Consider the following 22,210-nt stretch of genomic DNA (forward strand, 5'->3'; position numbering starts at 1 on the left):
GTTTTAATTTGGATCCCCAGGTCCGCATTCAATCCATATTTTTCTTTTATTTGGTCACTAATGAGGCTTCTTTCTCAGTTCAAAGAAAAGAAAGTACTTTCAAGTATCATTGCAACTCTGGGGCTTGTTTATCAGCATCATTATTAAGTCATTGAGAGAAGACAGTTTATGTTGCATCATTTATTGCATTAGCCTCCAAACAATATTCGCTGCAGGACCGGCGGACAGGTTAAGGCTGCTGCACCTCTTGACTTCTCACTCTGAGTGACTGCGAAATGACCTCTTTAGTTGTAATGTGGCAAAGTAGCAGCCGAAGCTCAATGATTCATGCAGTAATAGCTTTACCGCTTCCTCTCAGCGTGTAGGGCCGGTTGTTTTCACATGCCCATTATGCATGCTTGTTGATGCCTCCAGACATGCCCCCCCACCACCACCACCCCTCCTTCATTTTCAGCCTCCTTGATGTTGCACCGAATTGCGTGAGCCAACTTTGACCCTTGATGTTTCTTTGAAGAGGCCGTTGAAATAAGCTTCTTCTCTCACATTTCTCTGCAGACAAGCCTGGACCAGAGGCGCTTTATCTTATATGTCAGTGTGACACACCGGCAGCCAGGGTAGCTTTCCATGTGTAGCTTTTGTGTGTGCCAGCATTCTTGAATAACACTGCAGCAGTGCTGACAAAATAGTTACCGACCTCACCTCAGAATCCTTACACACTCACTCACACACACTCACACACACACACACTCACACACACTTCCTTTCTCTTTATAGATTCAAAGCCAGTCTTCTCTGGCTCCTTTGTTCCCCACTCCAGGCTGGGCTCAGATCCTCTCTGCTCTCTGTAAGCCCGCTCCGCTCTGTCATCAGGATTACAGGCTGTGCTGTAGCAGATTAATGACTGACAACGCTACACTCCTCTCAGCATTGCACGGCACACACAGAGCTACCAGGATGGAGCGTGTGCCCGGTTGTGAGGGAGAGAGGAACAACTGTGGGGGAGATAATGCATTGTGTTGGTCTGAGAACAATATGTTAGCTGTGAGATTGGATGTGAGTGCCTGTGTGCGTGTGTGTAGTTGCGAGAATGTGTGCAGTTGCGTATGCGGCCGAGTTTGTGTTTGTGAATTTGTTGCTTATATGCACGTGCAGAGCGAGCTTTTCGGCTTGTCAGTGAACATTGGGGGGTAGTGATGTGCGATACTGCAGATTTTGGTGTTGATCCAATAAGTATATACAGGGCCAGTATTGGCGATACCAGTACCAATACTTTTAACTTAATAAACTTATGGGGAGAGCAGTGTGTCATGACTTATGAGATGAATCATCATCGGTTTGTAAACTCTGAACAAACTTTAATTACCACTAAACTACTGATGTGACATTTTAAATTGTATTAATACAATGTCTGGCACATGTCTGTTCACAGTAAAGGAAGAATTCCAATGAACAGGGAAACACATGACAAAAAGACCCCAAAACAAAAAATAAAAATCTTTTGGAGATCTGCTATTGTGGCTGTCTGTGAAGCACTTCTGGTTAAAATGTTTTACATTAATAAAACATTATTTAGACATTTTTCATAGTGCATGTTTTAAGTATATTTTCCTTACCCCCCCCCCCCCCCCCCCCCCCCCAAAAGAAAAAAAGGAATAGAGGATAGAAACAAAGTATTGATCCTACCGCATTAGAATCGATCCAATACCAATACCACCACTGGCATTGCTACTATTGATTTGGATCAATCTGCCCACCTCTACTGGGAGTTTAAAACTGCTTAAAACAGTGTGTGTCTGCACTTATCTGTGCATATGTACATATATACTCTTGTCTTGAGCGAGTGGGGGGGAGGATGTAGCAGATACGTGTCCAGTACATAAAGAGCTGTGGACATCCTGAAATATCCTGAAACAGCTTTCCCCTCCAATAACTCTCCCCTGCAGAAACAAAGCACAGTCTGTGTCTAACTGCTTTGTTCGAGGCAAAGTGGAAACTGCCAGTTGTTGTGCAAATCCAAACAAGCAGGCAAACAAAACTGAGAGCTAACGCTAGAACTCCGAAGTTTGGAATAAATTAGGCCAGGATCTCACACCACCTCAGAGCCTCGCAGAAGCAGCTTATGTGTGTCATGAATTACTAAGTAGTAATATTTGGGGCTTCTCACAGCCATCAAACAGCTGAGGCTTAATTTCCCGAGACTTGCCCTGGAGTGTCCACAAAAGTGGGCTGTCGGAGCTGCCATCTGAGGACTGAAGACTCGCCTCTTTTTGATGTCTTAGAAATGTTCCTAGAAGTCAACAGTGATTGTTTCTTAGAAGTGATAAATGCCTAATAATAATCAGTGATACCCATGCTCCATTCTTAAATGACTTCATTCATTTTCTCTGCTCGGCTAACACATTTAAATATTACAATTTCATTGAAATTATTTGAAAACTGGGGGTAACTAAATTAGTGAGATGTTGCATATAAAAGATACAATGCATTTCTAAAGCACAACACATAGTTGTTGTTGTTGCTGTCGTGTGTGTGTGTGTGTGTGTGTGTGTAGTAATTTATTTGTCTGGACATATATTTATATATATTTCATCTCAAAAATATGATTTTCTAGACTGAACAGAGCCTCACACATCCACATATAGCACTTTCATACAGCTACTCAGCACATCTGTATAATTGCAACACACACACACAAATACACACATTTTCATATCTTAGTGAGGACATCTAATCATAACTCAATCGTAACCCTGACACTAGAACCAAATATGTCTTTTTCCCTCTTCTTATTCCTCTTTTTAACATAATTATTATTTATTTATTGTTGGGTTTTTGTTGGTGTTGTTGGCAGTGCTTTGTCTCCACACACCATCCTGTTGTATGTTTGTTGTTTTACAATAAAATGTAAATTTCAATTATGTTATGGCTTAAAGCTGTGCATTATTAGGGGAGTGGTGGCTTGGTGTGACAGACTGGTGCGAAAGTAAGGGGATTGTGTCAATGCCAGCAGCTTTTTTGATTCACTAAACTGGACTTCTCCACTGTCCATGTGTTTTTTGTGCCATTTGGAGCTACATTTGTTTGAGAGTCAATATGGATACCTGTCAAATTAGAAACAACAGCAGTCCCTTAACTCTGTAATGCAGTTTTTCCCTTCACGGAATAAAATTCAGTTTTTATTTTAGTTACAGAACATGTTAGCACTGATCGGGTAATTCTGTGTCTGAGTGATGCAGCTTGCTGATAAGGCACCTCTCATTCAAATATAAACTGCTGAAAAAAAACTGAAGATCTCAATGGGGGAAGAAATCATGCTTGATATTTACCCAAATATGGACTGGGTAATGTGTTTGGAATGAAAGGATGTCAGATGGAATTGATTTGGTGGAAGTGGTGGAGCTGCTAGTTTTGGTATTCTATGGCAAATGCCAGTCGGGCTCCATTGTACTGGGCAGCTAACACAGAGGCTATCAGTCTGTTTCTGATTGTTTGGTCAGAGACATTGACACCTGTAGCCTGCTGGAGGTCATTTTGTATCTCTGCCATTGCTCATCCTCTCCCTCCTTACATAAGTTCGCAAATGCCAGTCTGCTGATGGGTTATAAATAGTAGTAATAGCCTGTCTCCTGGAATCTCCAGAAATCCATGCTCTTGAGACTGTGCTGGGAGACCCAGCAAACGTTCTGGCAATGTTAAATGTTGAATTATCTGATCGTACTGCAACCTGTCCAGGTATAGCCTGTAATCTAAACTGTAATCTCTGTAGAGTATCATTTTGAAACTTCAAACATATGGGGGATGTCACAGTGACTATCATTTATACACAGTCTATGACTCAACTCCCAAACCGGACACTGCTACTTACGCTAAAGTGAAAACCATACACACAATAATTCCACTGTGCACTGTGATGGGCAAAAAGCACACTGAAGTCTGAATGACAAGAGATACCAAGGAGCTGTGGTAAAATACTTTTATTTAGCAGTAATCCATATCTGAAATATAGCATCCAAGCAAAACGGCTCTGACATATACAGAACTCAACTCACCATTCTCTCAAGTCATATATGCCTTTATTTATGTAAATATGTCGATTTATTTGCTCTTCTGTGTGTTGGCATGTGTGCATGTAGACACATGTAGTGTCTTTTTTTTATTTTCATCAATTACATTATAATAAAACTTTTAAATACAGGTCATAATAATTCTCTCGCTCTCTCTTTTTTTAAATGTCTCTGGATATAAAAGCTGGTGTTCTGACCCTCATTAGTCCAGTGATGATGATAAGTCCTATTTCTCTTTATCTCTTTGCCCATAAAACTCTGTTCATTACATCATTTATAAATATGCTCCATGGTATCTGCTATACTGCCGCTCGTGCTGTGCCCCTTAGCCGCTATATATTCTTTTTATATCTCCTAATTGCTTCCTAACCGTGAGTCATATTGTGGACTGAACTTTTACTTTTATTTGACTTCAGCACTTTTTACTTCCCTGCACCGGTGTCAGACCTGTGAGTGTTGAAGAGGCATTTTAAGAGCAGTAACAACATGTGCCTCCCAGTCAAACCATTATTTTAGACTCCAGCAGAAACAGCTTAAATTGTAACCTTTGTAGCTCTTTCTCCACCCACAGTTGTACATTTGCATTTTAATCCACCCGTTCATTTAACATTTGTCCCTTTAAACAAATCTCTGCAGGTAATCTTTTTTTCTTTGTTTTTTTTTTGTTTTTTTTAAGATCGTTACTCAGTGCATTATAGTATAAAAATGTCTCCATCCTCTCGGTGTTCAGAGGAACCAGAAGCACTTCTTCCGGTTCTTCTTGGTGGTGGCAGGGGGTCGCACTGGTTGTGGGGAGTCCTGTTGGTGAGGTGTCGTGGGCTGGGGTGTGGGTGTCTGTGGCGAGCCTTCTGGAGGGTCGCCCACCTTCCACGTGCGTACAACCTGCCCTTCCTGCAGGCGAAAGTCATGCTCTACACTGGAGATAGAAAGGGAAACATAGGCAGTTCAGAAAAGTGTCCGTAATTCACATTTAGACCTGCAATAACTGACTTGATGGCCATGTGGGGGCAGCAGAAACAACCAGTGAACGCAACATATGACCTCTAAAGTTGGCTGCACGACCTTGATGGCAGTTATTTGGAAACAATACATTAAGCTGAAACTCACTTGCTGAGGTTTCATAAAGCAGAGGGGAGCTTGCCCCGGCCCCCCCATGGGCTCGACCAAATGTGTTGTGCTAAATTACACAACTGGTACTTAAACCTGCTTTAAACAGCGTGATTTACCGGAAAGAACGCGTACGACAAAGCATCAAACTGAAGCAAGAAGGAGATAATGAGACCCACATCTACAACTTTCTCGCAGACAATAATGAATCTGTTGACAAAGTGAATCAAGCGCTAAAATGCTGAGGATGGCAGAAATGTCGCAGCACCAGCACTGATCCCCAGGACTGCAGTTGACACGCGCTCCAAAGGAAAAGTCAGCAAAGGTGCATTGTCAGTCACATTCAGGTCACATGACCGCGCAGCTCAGGGGCTTGACCGCGAGAATGAGACGTGAACTCTGATGCACCTCTGCAGAACTGTAAAGGTAAAGGTAAGCAATAATAAATGAATGCATGCGCAATAAAGGAATAAGGACAATATTTGCTTACTGAATTACTTTTGTCAGCAGTTACATGTTGGGTAAGCATTTCCCCAATGAACTGATTCTTTCCCCCCTCTCTCTTCTCTTCTCTTTTCTTTTTTTCCCCCCATTTTACTTTGCTGCTATTCTTGCTTATTATGCAGTGGCCTAGTTAGATGGTGTTTCTCATCACAGCACAGATGCTGGAAATAAAGAGGACTCCCTCATACATGTGGATACGATGAGAGAAGTGCTGCAGAGGAAGTGAGGAGCACTGAGCTCAGCAGCAGCAGCAGAGGCAGGAACAGCACCAGCAAGGCCAGGAGTTTCCAGGCACGAACAAAGAGGGCTATTGCATTCATATCCATCTGGCTTTGTAACTACCGCAGTCACTCAGCCACTCCACTCTGGATGGCCCACTGGTATTCTAATGCACAGACACAAAAAAAGAAAACAAAAAAAAGCCCCAAAATACAAATGAAACATCAAACTCCAGACAGGAGCACAGCGCAGGTAACGGGTGGGAGTGTGTAAAAAGAGCAGTGAAGAGGATTTCTTCCCTCGTCGATATTTACAGCAGGTAAAAAAAAAAAGTCACTTCAACTAAAGCCCTCTGCGACAGTTGGGACTGCTTCACAGCTGGAAACAAACCTCCAGAGCTGTGTAAAATGAGCCACTAGTCAGTAGAAAAGTACGAGATGGAGACTATGTCTCTATCTGTCTCTGCCAGTTTTTATTGCCCTAAAATGAACAGAGTAAATAAAACGTCTCCCTGTTTGTACCAACATACAGCTCGGCTCCCCTATAGAGCTCCCCAGTGGCTCTTGTCTTGCTTCTGCTGTGTTCCTTTCTTGTTTAAATGAATAGCCTCGGTCCACGGTTCTGCGTGATCAAGGCGCATCGTAGGGAACTGTCCACCCTCAACCTTAATTACTGTATCTGCACACTGAGCCCACAAACTGTGGCAGGCAGGAAGCTGTGAACCTAACAGCTCTTTCTCCGTGCTCCTCTTCTGTCCTCCGCTCACGTCTTTGCAAATTTTTAGCTGGAGGCTGCGCCCCGCCACACCTCCAGCCCGTGGGCAATTAGGTGCGTTTTACACACCGTACGATGATGGCCACGCTTTTGAAGCAGAGCGGCAGACTGTGAGCAGAGCTGAGGGTGTTCTTATAGTTGTGGAACTGTAAGCGATAATGTGCGTGCGCAGCCACACTTGAATTTAAAGTGTCAGGAATGATGGCGATGATCAGATCTGATCAGCTTTATGGTGGTAATCACCCACATCTGAGCTCGCCACAATCTCTGGACATTTACAAAAAGATGAGAGAAGAAGCAGATTTACATATGGATGCAGTGATTTTACAGGGCATATAAAATTAGTACATAGCACTGGTCGGTATAATTGTATCACATAGATACACAAAAAACGTGTTATTCAGTAATGAATAAAGGAAAGTCTTCTTTAATATACATATACGTGAGTTAAGTAAAGAACGGTTTCATGTTTTAGTTCTTTGGGCTCTGTTCTCTAGCACATTCCTTCTGAAATACAATAATACAGCATCATAAGTGCCGTGTTTCAGCTTTAATTTGTGAAGGTTCACATCAGACAGTCTTTGTTCCAGGCTCTTTCTTTCTTTTTTCCAGCCTGACCTTTTTGTTGACCAGAGGTGTCCATGTCTGTTGTGAAACCTCGTAGGCTGTCTTCTTTTGATCATTTCCAGATAATGCGTGACTCACTGTGCAGTCATAAAGGGCTTGTGCTAATGATTCTCTGTTTTTGCTTTTTGCAAATTTGTTTTTTTTTATGTTTTAAAGTCTCAATTTTATTTTTATTTGCATGGTCAGTTGAGTACTTCTTATACAATAACAATCATAGTCTTGCCTCTAACTTTGTCTCCAAACAACCTGAGCTGTCCCTCTGATGTACTCATTTCTAATTTTGTCCCTCTTGGTCATTCCCAACAAAAAATCTCCAAACCATATATCATAGCAGCTCTCACTATGTGAGATCTACAGTTTTGGTTATTCTTTTATCACTTTGGCGGTGTGTTTGAAATCATTATCATACTGAAAATTGAAGATGTTGCTAATCAGACACTTGCACAATGCATCACGGATCAAAAACCATATTGCATGGATAATTCCATACATTTTGACAAGATCCCCAATGCAACTAGCTGAAGTGGAAGCCCAAACCATGACACAGCCTCCACCGTGTTTTGCAGATAGCAATAGAAACTCATTGCTATACCTTTCTCTACATGTTGACTGGATTAAAAAAAGATCAAATTCTGATTCATAACTCTGAGACCCATTGACACTTCTTTTCAGCCCAGTTCTTGTGTAATTTGGCATGCCTCAGCCTTTCCCCTTCCCTAAGAATGGCTTCCTGAAAGCCACATTACTGCTGAGACCATTTCTGCTGAGGCTTCAGCAGAAGGATCAACTGAAGGGCCCGATGCATCTCTTCAGGTCAGGTCTTTGCTGGATTTTTTTCTGATTTCTTAAAGACATGGCTTCTTTTGCCGTCCACTTGAGGGCAAAGTTTAAGGACAAACTGAACCTTATGCGACGTTTTTGGATGATAGCTATATCATATCACCCTTAAACTGGATATGGAGTTAAGTCATTGTCTAAGGAGCATCTAAAGAAAGAAAAGCTTCTGAAGTTCTTTAAGTTTCCTTGAAGACTTTTCACCTCTCATCCAAGAAGCTTCTTCAGTTCCAAGAGCAATGAATGTAATGACATTTATTAGTGACTGAAACAACAGACATCCGAGTTTCTGTGTCAACATCAAAACCCGTCGAAAGTCTACTGAGATCACGTAAAAAATATGATATTTCACATTGTTAAAGTGTAAGTATGCCGTTCATTCCCACTGAGTGACCTTACTTTGCACATGCTGGTCCAATCCTAACAGATTTATTGTAGAAACTGCCTTTTATAATCATTCAGTTTGGGAGACAGTGACCTTGCCAAAGAGCACTACCACAGCGCATCTCTACAGGGGATTGAATCAGCATATTTGTAGTTACAGAATTCAAGGTTGTTTCCATCAACTACTTGAAAAATTAACAGCAAATTAAGTAGAATGATTGAAATGCTCTTAACAATTTTATTAACACTATCAGACTATCAGTCGGATGAAATTCCAGTTGGAAAAGAAGACGATGCTTGGCTGCGTGTTTGACACTTTCTGTAAATGAGTGTGTTACGGAGTCAGGTTGAATATGATTAAAAAAACTGACAAGGTAAAAATAATATTTTATAACCACAATTTAAAAAAAAAAATATAGGCATAGAGATTGGACACTACTTCATCTCTTTTTCATCCTTCCATCTATAAAACATTCATTCAAGTGCACCAGCAGGAGATCATCATTCCTTCTCTATCTCTCCTCTGTGGTTTTGCTGAGTAGTGGTGGAGAGACATTGGGCAGAAATATAGCAGCGTAAAGGCAATCAACTCGAAATATCTTTGCAATTTTCGCTCCTATGTCCTGAATATCCCTCAAGAAAAAAGAAAGAAAAAGCCCCGAACATTTCCTTACGACAGGGTTTGATGAACAGGCAGTCTCTGTGTGAGAGCCAAGTGTTGAGCCACCACACCCACAGATGCAAAACAAAAGACAAACGTATATGCACACACACACATACACTCTTACAAAACCTTGATACGCACAGATAATCTGTAATATTAGTACTCAGGAGAACAGGCTGCACCATGAGGTAATATTGTTCTGAGATGGCCTCATCATCTGCTTTGCTGTCACAGAGTGTCCCAAACTGTGGTCGTTTACTTTTAAAGGCGCCTCTTTTCCTTTTGGATTAACATTCAGATTGAACTGACTTGGTAATGGGATATAAACAGACAGAGTGTTAGGAGTGTCCAAGGCAGTTGTTTGAATCTAGCATTTCATTCTCCCTTAAGGTGGTAATTTATCCAGCCTGGTGTGATTTGTTGAGCACGTCTATTTTAGTAAACCATTAACTATGATGAGGGATCTTGAATTCAATCTTTCCCAGACACTGACCCATGTACTGCTGCTTGTATATGTATATACTTTTACAATATTGTGTTTGACCCATGTTTCTGGTGTAACTACACCACATGTCTGTTTTGGTTTTTCTCTTGAAGCAGAGAGTAACGTAATGCTTATAATTAATATAGGAACTAGAGGTGTATTAAATGGGAATATTCAGCACTGAGCAATACTGTACAAGTCATTCAAGATCTTCGAGTCAAATGAACGACAAGCACGAGTATCTAGGATCATCACTTAGAAATACTGCATAGAAAGTGCAACTGAATTTTTTCAAGGCTGTAATAAGTAAGTAAGCAAATAAGTAATAATAACAATATGATGATGAATGAATGAATATTCTTTATTGTCATTGTCACAGGTACAATGAAATTGAAAGATGTCTCTGGTCAGTGCAACATCACAAAAGATAAATACTTAAAAACTATAATTAAATACTTAAAAACTATAATGATAGGATATAAAAGATAGAAATACATATAAAATACAGTATTCTCATACCGTAGATACACCCAAGCAATCCAGGCCTAAGGCCCCATACAGACACTCAACATACGACCTAGTTGATATATCACTCAAACAATCAATCACTCAGTCAATTTGTTAGCGCATCCAACAAAACATGTCTGAAAGCCTTCCAACATCAAGGGCACAAATGACAACAGGGGCAATGAAAGTCATCTACTTTTAGTAGCATTGAGACATGATATTGCAATTGGGTAGAAACTGTGTTTGAGTCTGTTAGTCCTTGTGTATGTTGTTCTATACCGTTTACCTGAAGGCAGCAGTTCGAACATGGAGTGTCCAGGGTGTGAGGTGTCCTTTATGATGTTATGGGCTCTTTTGAGGCAGCGGGAACTGTGTAGGTCTTTCAGTTTGAGGAGAGGGCAGCCGATTGTCCTTTGGGCAGCGTTGATTACTCCCTGGAGTGCTTTCCTCTGAGCCACTGTGCAGCTAGCGTACCATATGCCTATGCAGTACGTTAGTATGCTTTCGATGGAGGCTCTGTAGAAAGACACCAGCAGTCTCTGTGTGATGTTGTTCTTCCTAAGCACTCTCAGAAAGTACAGTCTCTGTTGTGTCTTTTTCAGTAGCTCAGAGGTATTCACACTCCAGGATAGGTTTCCCTCTATGCTGACTCCCAAGAAGCGGAAGTCTGCCACCCTCTCCACACAGTCGTCGCTGATGATTAGTGGTTGGATTTCTGTCTTGTGTCTTCTGTAGTCAATTATGAGTTCTTTGGTCTTTTTCGTGTTTAGGAGAAGGTTGTTATCCTTGCACCATGAAGACAGCCGCTCCACCTCATCTCTGTAGGCAGACTCATCTCCCCCAGATATGAGCCCCACCACAGTAGTGTCATCTGCGAACTTTACAATGGCGTTGCTCTGGTGGGCGGGGGTGCAGTCGTGTGTATAAAGCGAGTAGAGCAGTGGACTAAGCACGCAGCCCTGTGGCGACCCAGTGCTTAGATTTAGGGCTGGAGATGTGTAACGTCCCACTCTCACTCTCTGTCTGCAGTCGGTGAGGAAGCTATTGATCCACTTACAGGTGCTGTGAGGAAGCCCTAGGTCTTTTAGCTTGGCGTCCAGTTTGTATGGAAGAATGGTGTTAAATGCCGAGCTATAATCCACAAAGAGCATACGCACATAGCTTCCTTGCCTCTCCAGATGTGTTAATGCTACATTGAGTGCTGTTGCTATGGCGTCCTCTGTCGATCGGTTTGCTCTGTAGGCAAACTGGTGTGGGTCAAGGCTGCTGGGTAGGGCTGCTGTGATGTGGTAACGCACAAGTTTCTCAAAGCACTTCATCACCACCGGGGTTAGTGCCACTGGTCTATAGTCATTTAGGCTAGAGATATGAGATTTCTTGGGCAAGGGTATTATGGTGGAGGTCTTGAGGCAGGGTGGGACGTTTGACTGTTCAAGGGATTGGTTAAAAATCCTGGTGAAAATATAGGCAAGCTGGTCTGCGCAGTCTCTCAGCACACGTCCTGGTACGCCAGGTTTTTTAGCGGATGATCTAATTACTGGCGATGGGGCCGATGTCAGTGCCAAACACTAGATCCTAAGTTTTACTACAACTGAGATGGATGAAATCTGAATACAACCAATTAGCAATGGCAGAGAAGCATTAATTGAAGTAGGAAAGGCTGTTTCTGTTGTTGGGCTAAACAGAAAAAGCATAACGGTGTATCATCTGCATAGAAATAGTAGGCATAGAAAGAACAGGTGATACCTTTAAATCTATTTAATAGATGGCCCAAAGGTAACACATATAAACAAAAAAGAATTAAGCTCTGATGAGGACAGCAGATGAGGATGAAGGATGTGTCCCACAAGTATGATGAAAACTATTTGAGACCAGTCAGTAGGAAGTCAATAGTGAAGTTTACTTAAATAGTACTTTACAATATAAAATAAGATACAACAAATACAAGTGTAAAAATATGCCTAACAAGCTCTGATCAGCTGACCTTTCAGACCTCATGGTTACATACAGATGTAGCAGCTCACCAGTATAGGTGGGCATCTGACCAGTGATCACCAGCGTTCTAGGACTATAGAAGCTTCCATGCTCAAATGTCGTCTTGGTACTGGATTTCTTCCACTAATATATGACTGTAAGTTAACTGTGTGGTTTTTATCCTTTCCAGGATAAACCATGCCTCTGGCCCCTTAACAGGCAGGATGATCTACAGCCCAGTTGTGAGCAAGGCTGTGGCGATAACTCATGTTTAAAAACAAAAGCTTGATTAGTTATCATCACAGATGCTCATCACCTCCACGTATTTGGATTTTGAGTCAAATTTGCCAGAACGAAAACAGACATAAACAAATACAACATAACAGCATTATTTCTATTGTTTTCAAATTCTCTAGAGATATTACAGTGGAGTATTTTGACCATGATCATCGTGATGTGAAAATCTGATATCGCAATCTCTGCACATGCAGACAGACAAACACATAAACACCTGCCAAAATACTGCAAACCATTTCTCACCACAGCAGGTGTCTCCGTGACCACATGACCCCCTCGCCCCCTTCCCCCAACCACCACAGAGAGAGAGAGAGAGAGAGGGAGAGAAGCAGGTTTGTAAGCTGAAAACAATACACAACTACATGAACACAGCTGGTGATAGCACCAGGACTCTACAGTCACGCTATCCACAACGAAAGGCCGCACTATCTTTTGAACAACAGAAAATTTGAGTCAAATGCTATGAACAGCTTGCTATAATGATAACAATTTGTGGATTGTTTTTAAATGCTATTGTTTCTGTGAAGGCCCTTGTATTTTGAGTTTAGAAAGCTATTATAGAAAAAAACAAAGTAAATAAAGTTTATTAATCTGAAGTCTTATTTTTGAAATAGCTTTTTTTTTGTAGGGGGCGTTCAAGAGACATTAGGTTTACAGTGGTCCCTCGCTATAATGCGGTTCACGTTAAGCAGCCTCGCTGTTTCGCGGCTTTTTTTTGGTGCAATTTTGCATGCTTTTTTTTTTTTTTTTTTAAACAGCGCATTGTGTTCTGCATTGTGATTGGCTGTAAACCATTGTCAATCACCTCGTGCCGTGTCTCCTGTACACTACAGAATGCATTCAGCTTGTCAAATTTATCTAAGTCTTCGATCGATAGCCGTGTGACTCTGAAGTGCTGTACTGTATGTTTGTAAGTTTTCTCCAACAATACCCATTTATATGGGTATACCCAACACCCATTTCCCCGACAAATGTCGATGAAACATTTTGCACGGCTGCCTTTGGTTTTATTCTATAATACTGGACTTATTTCTCTATGAAGGTTTGAACTTTTAGAGTTTAAACCATAGAGAAAAGTGTGAAAATGTCCAAGCCTGTTGGAGAAAAGTTTATAAAGTGTGTAGTGAGGGGTTTTACAGCCATAAAACATCTATAATAATTGCAAAAAAAATAAAGTTGGCCACTTAGCGGATTTCACTTATCGCGGGTTATTTTTAGAACCTAACTCCCGCAATGAACGAGGGACCACTGTACTTACATTTTTATTCATCTTGATGGGGTTTTAATTGTACTGAAATACCTTTGTTGTAAGTATTAATGAAATTATGCACCATGATGCGCATTTGTCATTTTGATTTTACACATTAATTAAGCAACAGCCAAAAGACAGACATGAGGCAGGATTCACATGGACATATTCCCAGCAAACATGGGTGAAACCCCAACATCATGTCCTTCGTCAAAACTGGACACAAAACAATAAAAAAACGGAACTATAGATGGACAAGTGTTGGGAAAATACAAGTTGTGTCAGACTGTCTCTCATAAAGTGAGAAAAATAGATCAGATTATTGCAAAATAAAGGAAGTAATGCATTAGTACTTTTTAACAACAAATCTGGTTGCTGACTGCTTGTGAAGGCGACGTCTTGGCTAGCTAGGTGTGTGTTTGTTCCTATAGAACAAGCTGATTATTCACCGCAATGATCAACTTCTTTGACATTTTGATGCTGAACTACAAAGGCAACCACATCGCTCTCTTAGGATATTTGTATAACATTGATTTGGTGGTGCTTCAGCTGAATTACTGATCTTCTCTTGACTTGTTCACAATAAAGCCTTACTTAAGGCACATGCCGCGGCTAACTCCTCTCCCATCCCAGAATTTCTGCAACTTCCATTCACCTCCCACCGCTGGCCACCCTTCAAACTGCTCAGCCATCGCTGGATCTGCCCTGTTGGACTTCAATTTTATCCGACCTCTCCGGTGTGCTCGCCGCTTCTGACCTGGATTGGGACCTCTGGGACTCGCGCTCAACGCAGGCACCTAAGTACGCTGAGACGCGCCTCTGTCGAGGACAAGGAGACTAAGAGCGGGATGGCATTGTTAAACACAAGATCATTGGTGAATAAAACCTCCCTCCTCCCTTTGCTTGCTTTCTTACAGATACTGTAAGTAATCTAGGTGTTTGCCTGGATAGTTCACTTTAGCTGCATAAACAGGTTTCCTCAGTGGTTAAATCTGGCTTCTTCCAATTGCGCCAAATTTCAAAGGTCAAACACTTAATACCGTACAACGATCTCGAAAAACTGATACACGCCTTTGTGACCTCCAGATTAGATTATTGTAACTCGCTCTACCCTGGACTCCAGCTCGCTCACCTCCACCGATTACAGCTCGTTCAGAATGCTGCGGCTCGTCTCCTAACCGGAACTAGAAAGTTTGACTCTATTACTCCAGTGCTCTCTGACTTACATTGGCTGCCTATTAAATTTCGTATTGATTTTAAAGTTCTGCTGCTTACTTTCAAATGCCTAAATAACCTTGCCCCTGACTATCTCATCGGCCTCCTCAGTCTCTATACCCCCAGCCGTTCTTTACGATCATCTGGTCAGTTACTTCTGGCCCAGCCCAGGCACCGTCGTGCCTTTGCCTCTGTAGCACCAAACCTCTGGAATAGTCTTCCTGCTACCATTCGTGCCTCTGACTCTATTCAATCCTTTAAAGCACGCTTGAAAACGTACCTATTCAACCTGGCTTTTCCGACTCGCTAATTCTCACCGCTCATTAATTGCTTTATCGCTACTCATTTCTCTGGATAATCATGATTTCTCCCTATCTCTACACTACTTATGCTTTTGTTTGTTCTCTGTTTCCTCTATTTTACCTTGTTTTAATGACTTACTGTTCAGTGTAATCATTTACCGTTATTCCTCACTGTGAAGCACTTTGGTGTACCCCCTGGTTTTAAACATGCTATATAAATAAAATTGTAATGTATTGTAGTGGTTATTAGTACTATCATTAGTATTATTGACCAGTTAGCCTACATTTGTAGACTAATTGCACTGTATTGTTCAAAACTGGCTGTGAGAAAAGCAGTACTATAGTTCCAAAAAGCTATCCTTACATTTATGCTTTATTTGTCTATAACTGGTACACACAATAATTTGAACCACGTATCTGCATTCACACCTTTCTCACAAGTGCAGCTAATTGAGTATGATGACATTAATATAAATTGAACATAGTACATATACAGACACTGGTTTGGTTTAGAGAGTGTTGCATTTCAATCCATAGCTCCTCTGAAGTCAGTGTCTGCATCTCAAGACATGTAATAGGGAAAATTTAAGAAATGTCTGGCATTTGAAAACAACATCTTCAAATAAGTATCTTGGGATGGAGCACTTTGAAACTAAATAAAAGCTTCAAATAATTAAGTAATGATCATGAGAAATTGTTTTACATCTAAAGATAATGAGACAATTAAGATGAGAGCTCAAGCATGACAAGCATGACTGCCAGGTTACAACCAAGTTTTGTTGTTGTCGTCAGATTCACTTTATTGACAGCTGGATGAAACATGTTTCCTCTGGAGGCCTGAACTGGGGTTGATCCCAGTGTAATCACAAAGCTATCCGAGGAGTTTTTGTATTGGACAGAAACACAGTGACACCAGTAAGTTACAGACCTTAATTTATCAAACTCAAAGAGGTCTGGAAGAAATCTAATTAAAAATCTGAAGATACAGCAGGCTTCACTAACAAGATAGCCGACTCGGGCAAGAACCAGCTGAGACGGATGCCTACAGCAGACTGAGACTGGCTCACTGAAAGGAGACTGTGTGACTGAACAAGAAATGAAAGACACTGGATACATGAATAATACCTCAGGGACACATCATCACAGATTTATGCTGTCCATGATAGGGTTTGACTCTATAATTATGCTAATCATAGGATGCTAAATGTCTAAACGCACGCCATCAGCACTGAGATCACTTTACAGCAAAAAACGTCTTTGCAAACGACAGAGCAATATGATGTATTGAAGCTATTTGTATTTGGATATGAATGTGACTTTTTTCAAGGTCGGCACATTTGGCTGCATAACTAAGTGCTGAAGTTCTTGGCAGCAATTCAGAATAAACAAAGGCAAACCTGTTGTTGATGTTTTAACCTTGTGCAACTTTAACATAATTCTCTATCCTCTCTATAGCTTTTCTTTCACAACTCAAATAATGAATACCCAATATTTACATTTTTATAGCAATTACCCACACAGATTTGACTAATGTGACCTTATTAGAGACCGCTGGCACTTTCAAAAGTGCTTTGTTTTTCAAAAATCAACACACAGCTAATCCCAGTGAGAAAAAAGGACCCATCTCACCTTGTTTGTATTTCGCTTCATGTGCATGAATAAGTAACATAAACTGTTTTTTATTAAAAAGATGAGATAAAGTGTAAACATCTAAAATGTTTAAGTTGTTGGTTTTTTTTTTTAAATCCACTGCATCTGCATGGTGTTTTAAATAAAGAGCAAGTCAGGTTAAGATTGATTGGTCAGGAAGCATAAGCTAGGGATGAAGAAATGAAAGCAGCTGCTGCCCAGGAGCTTACAGAGTTAGCCTCTATCAGCTTAAGACTTGACCCGCTACTGTAGTCTAAGTCTTAGTGCTTTGTTTACTCTGTAGAGTTCATTGTACCATGGGATGATGGTGTACAAAGTGTATAAATGAGACAAAGCTTTACATACACTAAACCATCAGCCAAGCGTGAGGCTGGCTGTCCTTTGCATTCATGGTCTGCTCTGTGGGAAAAGAGCTGCTTGCTGTGAATTCACATTCATTACTGAATTACTTTGGGAGGTCACTGTGCATGCATGCTGCTATCACCTAACTGCCTCTGTCATGAGCTGTTTTGAGCAACTCGATTATTAAATGTAGCATAACAGAGGAGGTGAACTGTAAACCAACACAGCCACCTTACAGGCAAAATGAAATGACACCAGAATTTGCTCTTTATAGAAAATGAAATTAAGTTACGCTAACTGATCCATCGTGCCTATAGATGTTATAACGTAGCCATCGCTATGTTACCCAATGGTTTGTGAAGGCCTGTTTTGAAAGTTTGAGATGAGTGTTTTCAACAACAACACTGGTGTTTTGAAACCAATTAATTATTGGCTAACAAAATTGAATTAATGTTTTATTCACTATGATGTGAAACTGATTGACCAAACTCATCAGGAAGGTCTTTACAGAGGTCAGGGCAGAAGATGTTTCCCCAGAGACAGCTGTCGTGCTCTGATAACTTTTACACATCCAGCTGATATATTCTTCAGAAACTCTTTGTTTACTCACTGAAAAACGAGTATTTGTAGCTGTGAATGCTCCTTACCATTTTCTAAAGACAAGAACAATGTCTGGTTCTGCTAAATCCACTACATATGTTGACCAGCTATAGTTGCCAAGCAAATTACATTTAAAATTACACTTTCCTATAGCTTCTATGGGCTAAGTCACTCATTTTTGGTCACACCGAGTTAGAATTAGGTCTATTTTATAAATCTTGGTCATGCCATGCTTCGTTGTATGTATCCGCACATTCATTGACTAATTACTTGTCTGTGACAATCAAACCCACCCCCATTTGTCTCATCTCAGTTCGTGAGATTACAAAGCTGCACTTCAGAAACCAATGAGTGATGTCACAGCAGCTATATCCATCTTTTATACTTTCTATTCTTCCATGGAAGTTGTGCTAGCAGCCCATTCAATTCATTTTAGTTCTGAGCAGGTATAATTATACTAAGCAATTTTCCTGAAAAGTCATGTTTACAAATGACCGTGATAACAACAGAGAGACAAAAATAATAAACGTATAAGACAGAAAACAAAAGTAATAAGTCATATAAGATGAGGGTAATTGTGGAGGGTTAGTTAAGTAATCTTATTGTTATAAGAGCAAGCAAGTCAAGCACTGCTTGCCCACTGAACTCTAAAAACACACAAAGTGAAAATAATCTCTTTCCTTTCATTTCACCCAGTGTCTTGTCCCAGTTTGCATCTGTCCTTTAAATTACTGGCATCTTATGGCTGCAGTTGGCTGTTGTCTTTAGAAGTTAGCTTGACTTTGAGTTATTGGAATCTATAGTTTCTGTCATTTTCATGGGCGTAACTCTGTCCCATTAACACAGACTTGTGTTTTGTGAGCTGAGAGACAAACGGCATTGCCTGTCATGCATATTGTGAATAAACCTCTGTTCTCTGTTCGTTTAATACACACAGACAGTTGACCAGCATATTAAACAAGCTACTTCTGGCTCTGCTTCTTTCACTGCTCTGAGATTAGTTATGATCTGTGTGTTATTATACACATGTGAAGATATGTGTGGAATGATAGTAAGCAAAAGTGAAGTAACCAAGCAAATTACTCTGTGATTGAGCATCTTAACAAGCAAGATTTGTCACGCTGATCACCTTGACCACAATGTGTGACGTAGCTGACTGTTATTAGTAGACTGTTATCATTAGATTCAAATGATGGAGAAAGGACACAGAGTTTGATAAAAAGTTGAACAGGTGCAGGGTTCATACATGTATGAGATATTACTCTATTCACCGAAAGTACCAAGTTTAACTGGCTGTTTTGCTACTGTGTCAACATACCAGTTACACTGCCACATTAAGTTTTCATTTATATTTTTAACCACGTGTAGATATTGACAGTCAGCAATGTCACATACACTATATGGACAAAAGCATTGGACCACATCTCTTAATCTTTGAACTCAGGTGTTTTCAGTCCCACTACCAAAATTATGCACCTAGCCATGCAGCTTCTTATGGCTAGGTGCTTGAGCAGTGTAAAAGTCACCATATGCCACTGAATATAAGGAAAGAAAGAATGAGTACAGCACTTTTCAAGTGTATTATACCTTAGAAGCTGGGAGAAACAAAAAAGCCATGAATTCCATCACAGACATCAGAATAAATGGATACTGGGAGTGGGGGGGGGCTTTAATGGTAAATCTTTCACATGTCTGCACTTTGCCTATACAGCACCATTTCTGGACAACTGAGCAGGAAAGTTGGATGGTGGATGTCATTTCAATTCAGCCGAGCTGTAATTCTGAGTATAAGCACAGCTTCAGTGTGTAATAGTGGTTAAACACAAAGCAATGTAGATTTGTGTTGATATGAGCTGAGTGCTGGTATTGAGAAAATTGGACCAAAATTTACTGCTCAGCCTCTCTGAGCTGTTGTGGGCCAAATTTAGTGCAGCATATGTGATGAGGCGTGCTTACCCAGTCTGTCCTAACACTCAAGCCAGGATTTTTCTTCAGCACCCGCCTACAATCAATACTTATCCAGAACTCAGCAAGGTTGCACATAAAAGAACTGCAAAGTTCTCTCGTTGCTCCAAAGGTTTGTCCATAATTTACTTAGACATTACCACAACCCAGCAACTGTACAGTAAGTCAGCTGAGGGGTAATTCAAAGGCATAACGTGATAGCTGGTTGCACACAGTGCCAGTTTGTCTTCAGCACCGCTGAGGTATTGAGTGATAGCTGCTGGAGCGGAAGGCTCTGATGGATGAATGGTGATTGAGGAGATCTGAAAGATAGAGGTGTGATGGCATGGTGGCAGCTTGCCATTTGTAAAAAAAAACAACCAACTAGCAGTTAAGATCAATCCATCTTTATATCTGTCATAGCCATTCATAAACATATACTATTTTAGTAGCTTGCTCTGCATAAAGGGGTGTGGTTTTGTTGCATCAACATTTCAAGGTAATGAAAGATTGCGGCTAAGATGAGCTGAAAGATTTGTGCACAGCTGCAGCTAATATGGATTATTAGCAATGATTACTTCCCTTTTAGACAAAGAGGATTTTTATTTCGGAAAAAACAGAAATCTCAGCCATGTTTGACGTGCATAATCCATTTGTTTTATGTCTTTTAAAAGATAAAAAAAGTATCAGATATTAGATTTGATGAGTATTGTAAAGCATTCCTGTTGTAAATACACTGAATTAGTCCATTCATGATGAAGTCTGTGAAAAAGGTAGGATCCTTTTTTTTTTCAGAAACAGACTAAACCCAACCAAAAACTCAGGGTGTGTGTTTTATGACCAATACGGTTATTTTAAGGTTGGATGCAATTCTGATAGATTGTGTCATTTAAGGTCAGGGTTATGATATACTGAAACAGGAAAATGAAGGGTTCATTGTTCATCAACATTGCAGCAGTGTGTTTCACAAATTAAACAACAATAGAAAGTGTGAAACCACTTAATACCACACTACTGCTGGGATGCTATTCTGCTACATGGCTGCAGACAGTGCTGTAAATATTAAAGGTGGAGCACAAGTTAATGAAAGCTAATATCCCGATATAAGACATCTATCGTCCCGATAACGATATAAATCACAAAAATTTAACATTTTCTGTAAATTCTGTGAGTCTCGGGCAGCTCGACTTGCATGAAGTGTTTCCAGCTGGGTGCCGTGTACCTGGAGTCCAGTGTTTTAACTGATGCATGAAACGATACATTTTTAGACATAAGTTTTAACGGCCACCGTTTTCTTTGTGAGTATTTATTACACAGCGTGCTGCGGGGAAAAGCCTGTTCTAACGTTTGAGTCTAAGGTTTATATTTAGGACCTGACGGCTCTTTTTTGCTTCATCCATCCATCCATTCGCTTCCGCTTATCCTTTTCAGGGTCGCTGGAGCCTATCCCAGCTGTCATGGGGCGAGAGGCGGGGTACACCCTGGACAGGTCGCCAGTCTGTTGCAGGGCCAACACACGGGACAGACAACCATTCACACCTAGTGGCAATATGGATTATCCAATCAACCTATCCCCACAAGCTGCATGTCTTTGGACGGTGGGAGGAAGCCGGAGTACCCGGAGGGAACCCACACAAACACGGGGAGAACACGCAAACTCCACACAGAAAGACCCCGGCCTGATGGTGGAATTGAACTCAGGACCTTCTTGCTGTGCCGCAACAGTGCTAACCACCGTGCCACCGTGCTGATCCTCTTTTTTGCTTCTCATCCGTAAATACTCTGCATACTCTTTCACGTGATTCGGTTTATTTTGAAAAGTCTCAACAGGATCTTGAGCTTTATTGTGAAAGGTTTATGTGGAAAATAAACAAGCGGACACGGGATGGTTTTACCGTCCTTGTTGCTAATGACAACGCATAAAAACAGGCGCTTGTCCATCCGTAGTGTGGTTATATTAAATATAAGAGAAAGAGAGAACTTTAAGAAATTAATATAGCCACTACAGTGACCAATATTGCCGCAAACGGTTTATTTTGCGACACCACGAAACAAACGATAGCGTAAAATGAAACGATAGACATTTTTATATCGTCTTCCGATATATATCATTATATCGAACAGCCCTAACATCAATACCAACATATCTGTCCTTAACCAAGATTGGCTGTTGATATATGTATGTATAAACACCTTTACACATACATCTAAGCTGCTGTTATGATTTATACTGACCCATGACCAGAGATGGGCAGTAACGCGTTAGTAATCCGATTACTTTTTTCAAGTAACGAGTAAAGTAAGGGATTACTATTGCAGAAAAGGTAATTTGATTACTGTTACTTTCCCGTAAGCACCTGCGTTACTGCATGACTAAAACCGGGCTTTTTTTGCAAGAGTATCTCATGACAATGACATAAGCAAGTGCAACGTTTGTGGCAACAGCTGTGTGCAGATCAACAATGGATA

General features: G+C 40.8%; 1 protein-coding gene across 3 annotated transcripts in view; it reads right to left on the reverse strand.

The window, feature by feature from the left end:
• Positions 1 to 3,959: 3,959 nt before the first annotated feature.
• The window catches only part of LOC101474955 (uncharacterized), a 45,196-nt gene continuing 26,945 nt past the window's right edge, over positions 3,960 to 22,210 (reverse strand). For all 3 annotated transcript variants that reach the window (XM_004549736.3, XM_004549734.3, XM_023155226.3), the window contains exon 4: positions 3,960 to 4,980. In XM_004549736.3, the coding sequence (XP_004549793.2) occupies positions 4,791 to 4,980 (190 nt within the window). In that variant the 3' untranslated portion in view covers positions 3,960 to 4,790. The remainder of the gene's footprint in view (positions 4,981 to 22,210) is intronic.

This window comes from Maylandia zebra, linkage group LG7 (assembly GCF_041146795.1).
Source record: "Maylandia zebra isolate NMK-2024a linkage group LG7, Mzebra_GT3a, whole genome shotgun sequence".
NCBI classification, from domain to species: Eukaryota; Metazoa; Chordata; class Actinopteri; order Cichliformes; family Cichlidae; genus Maylandia; species Maylandia zebra.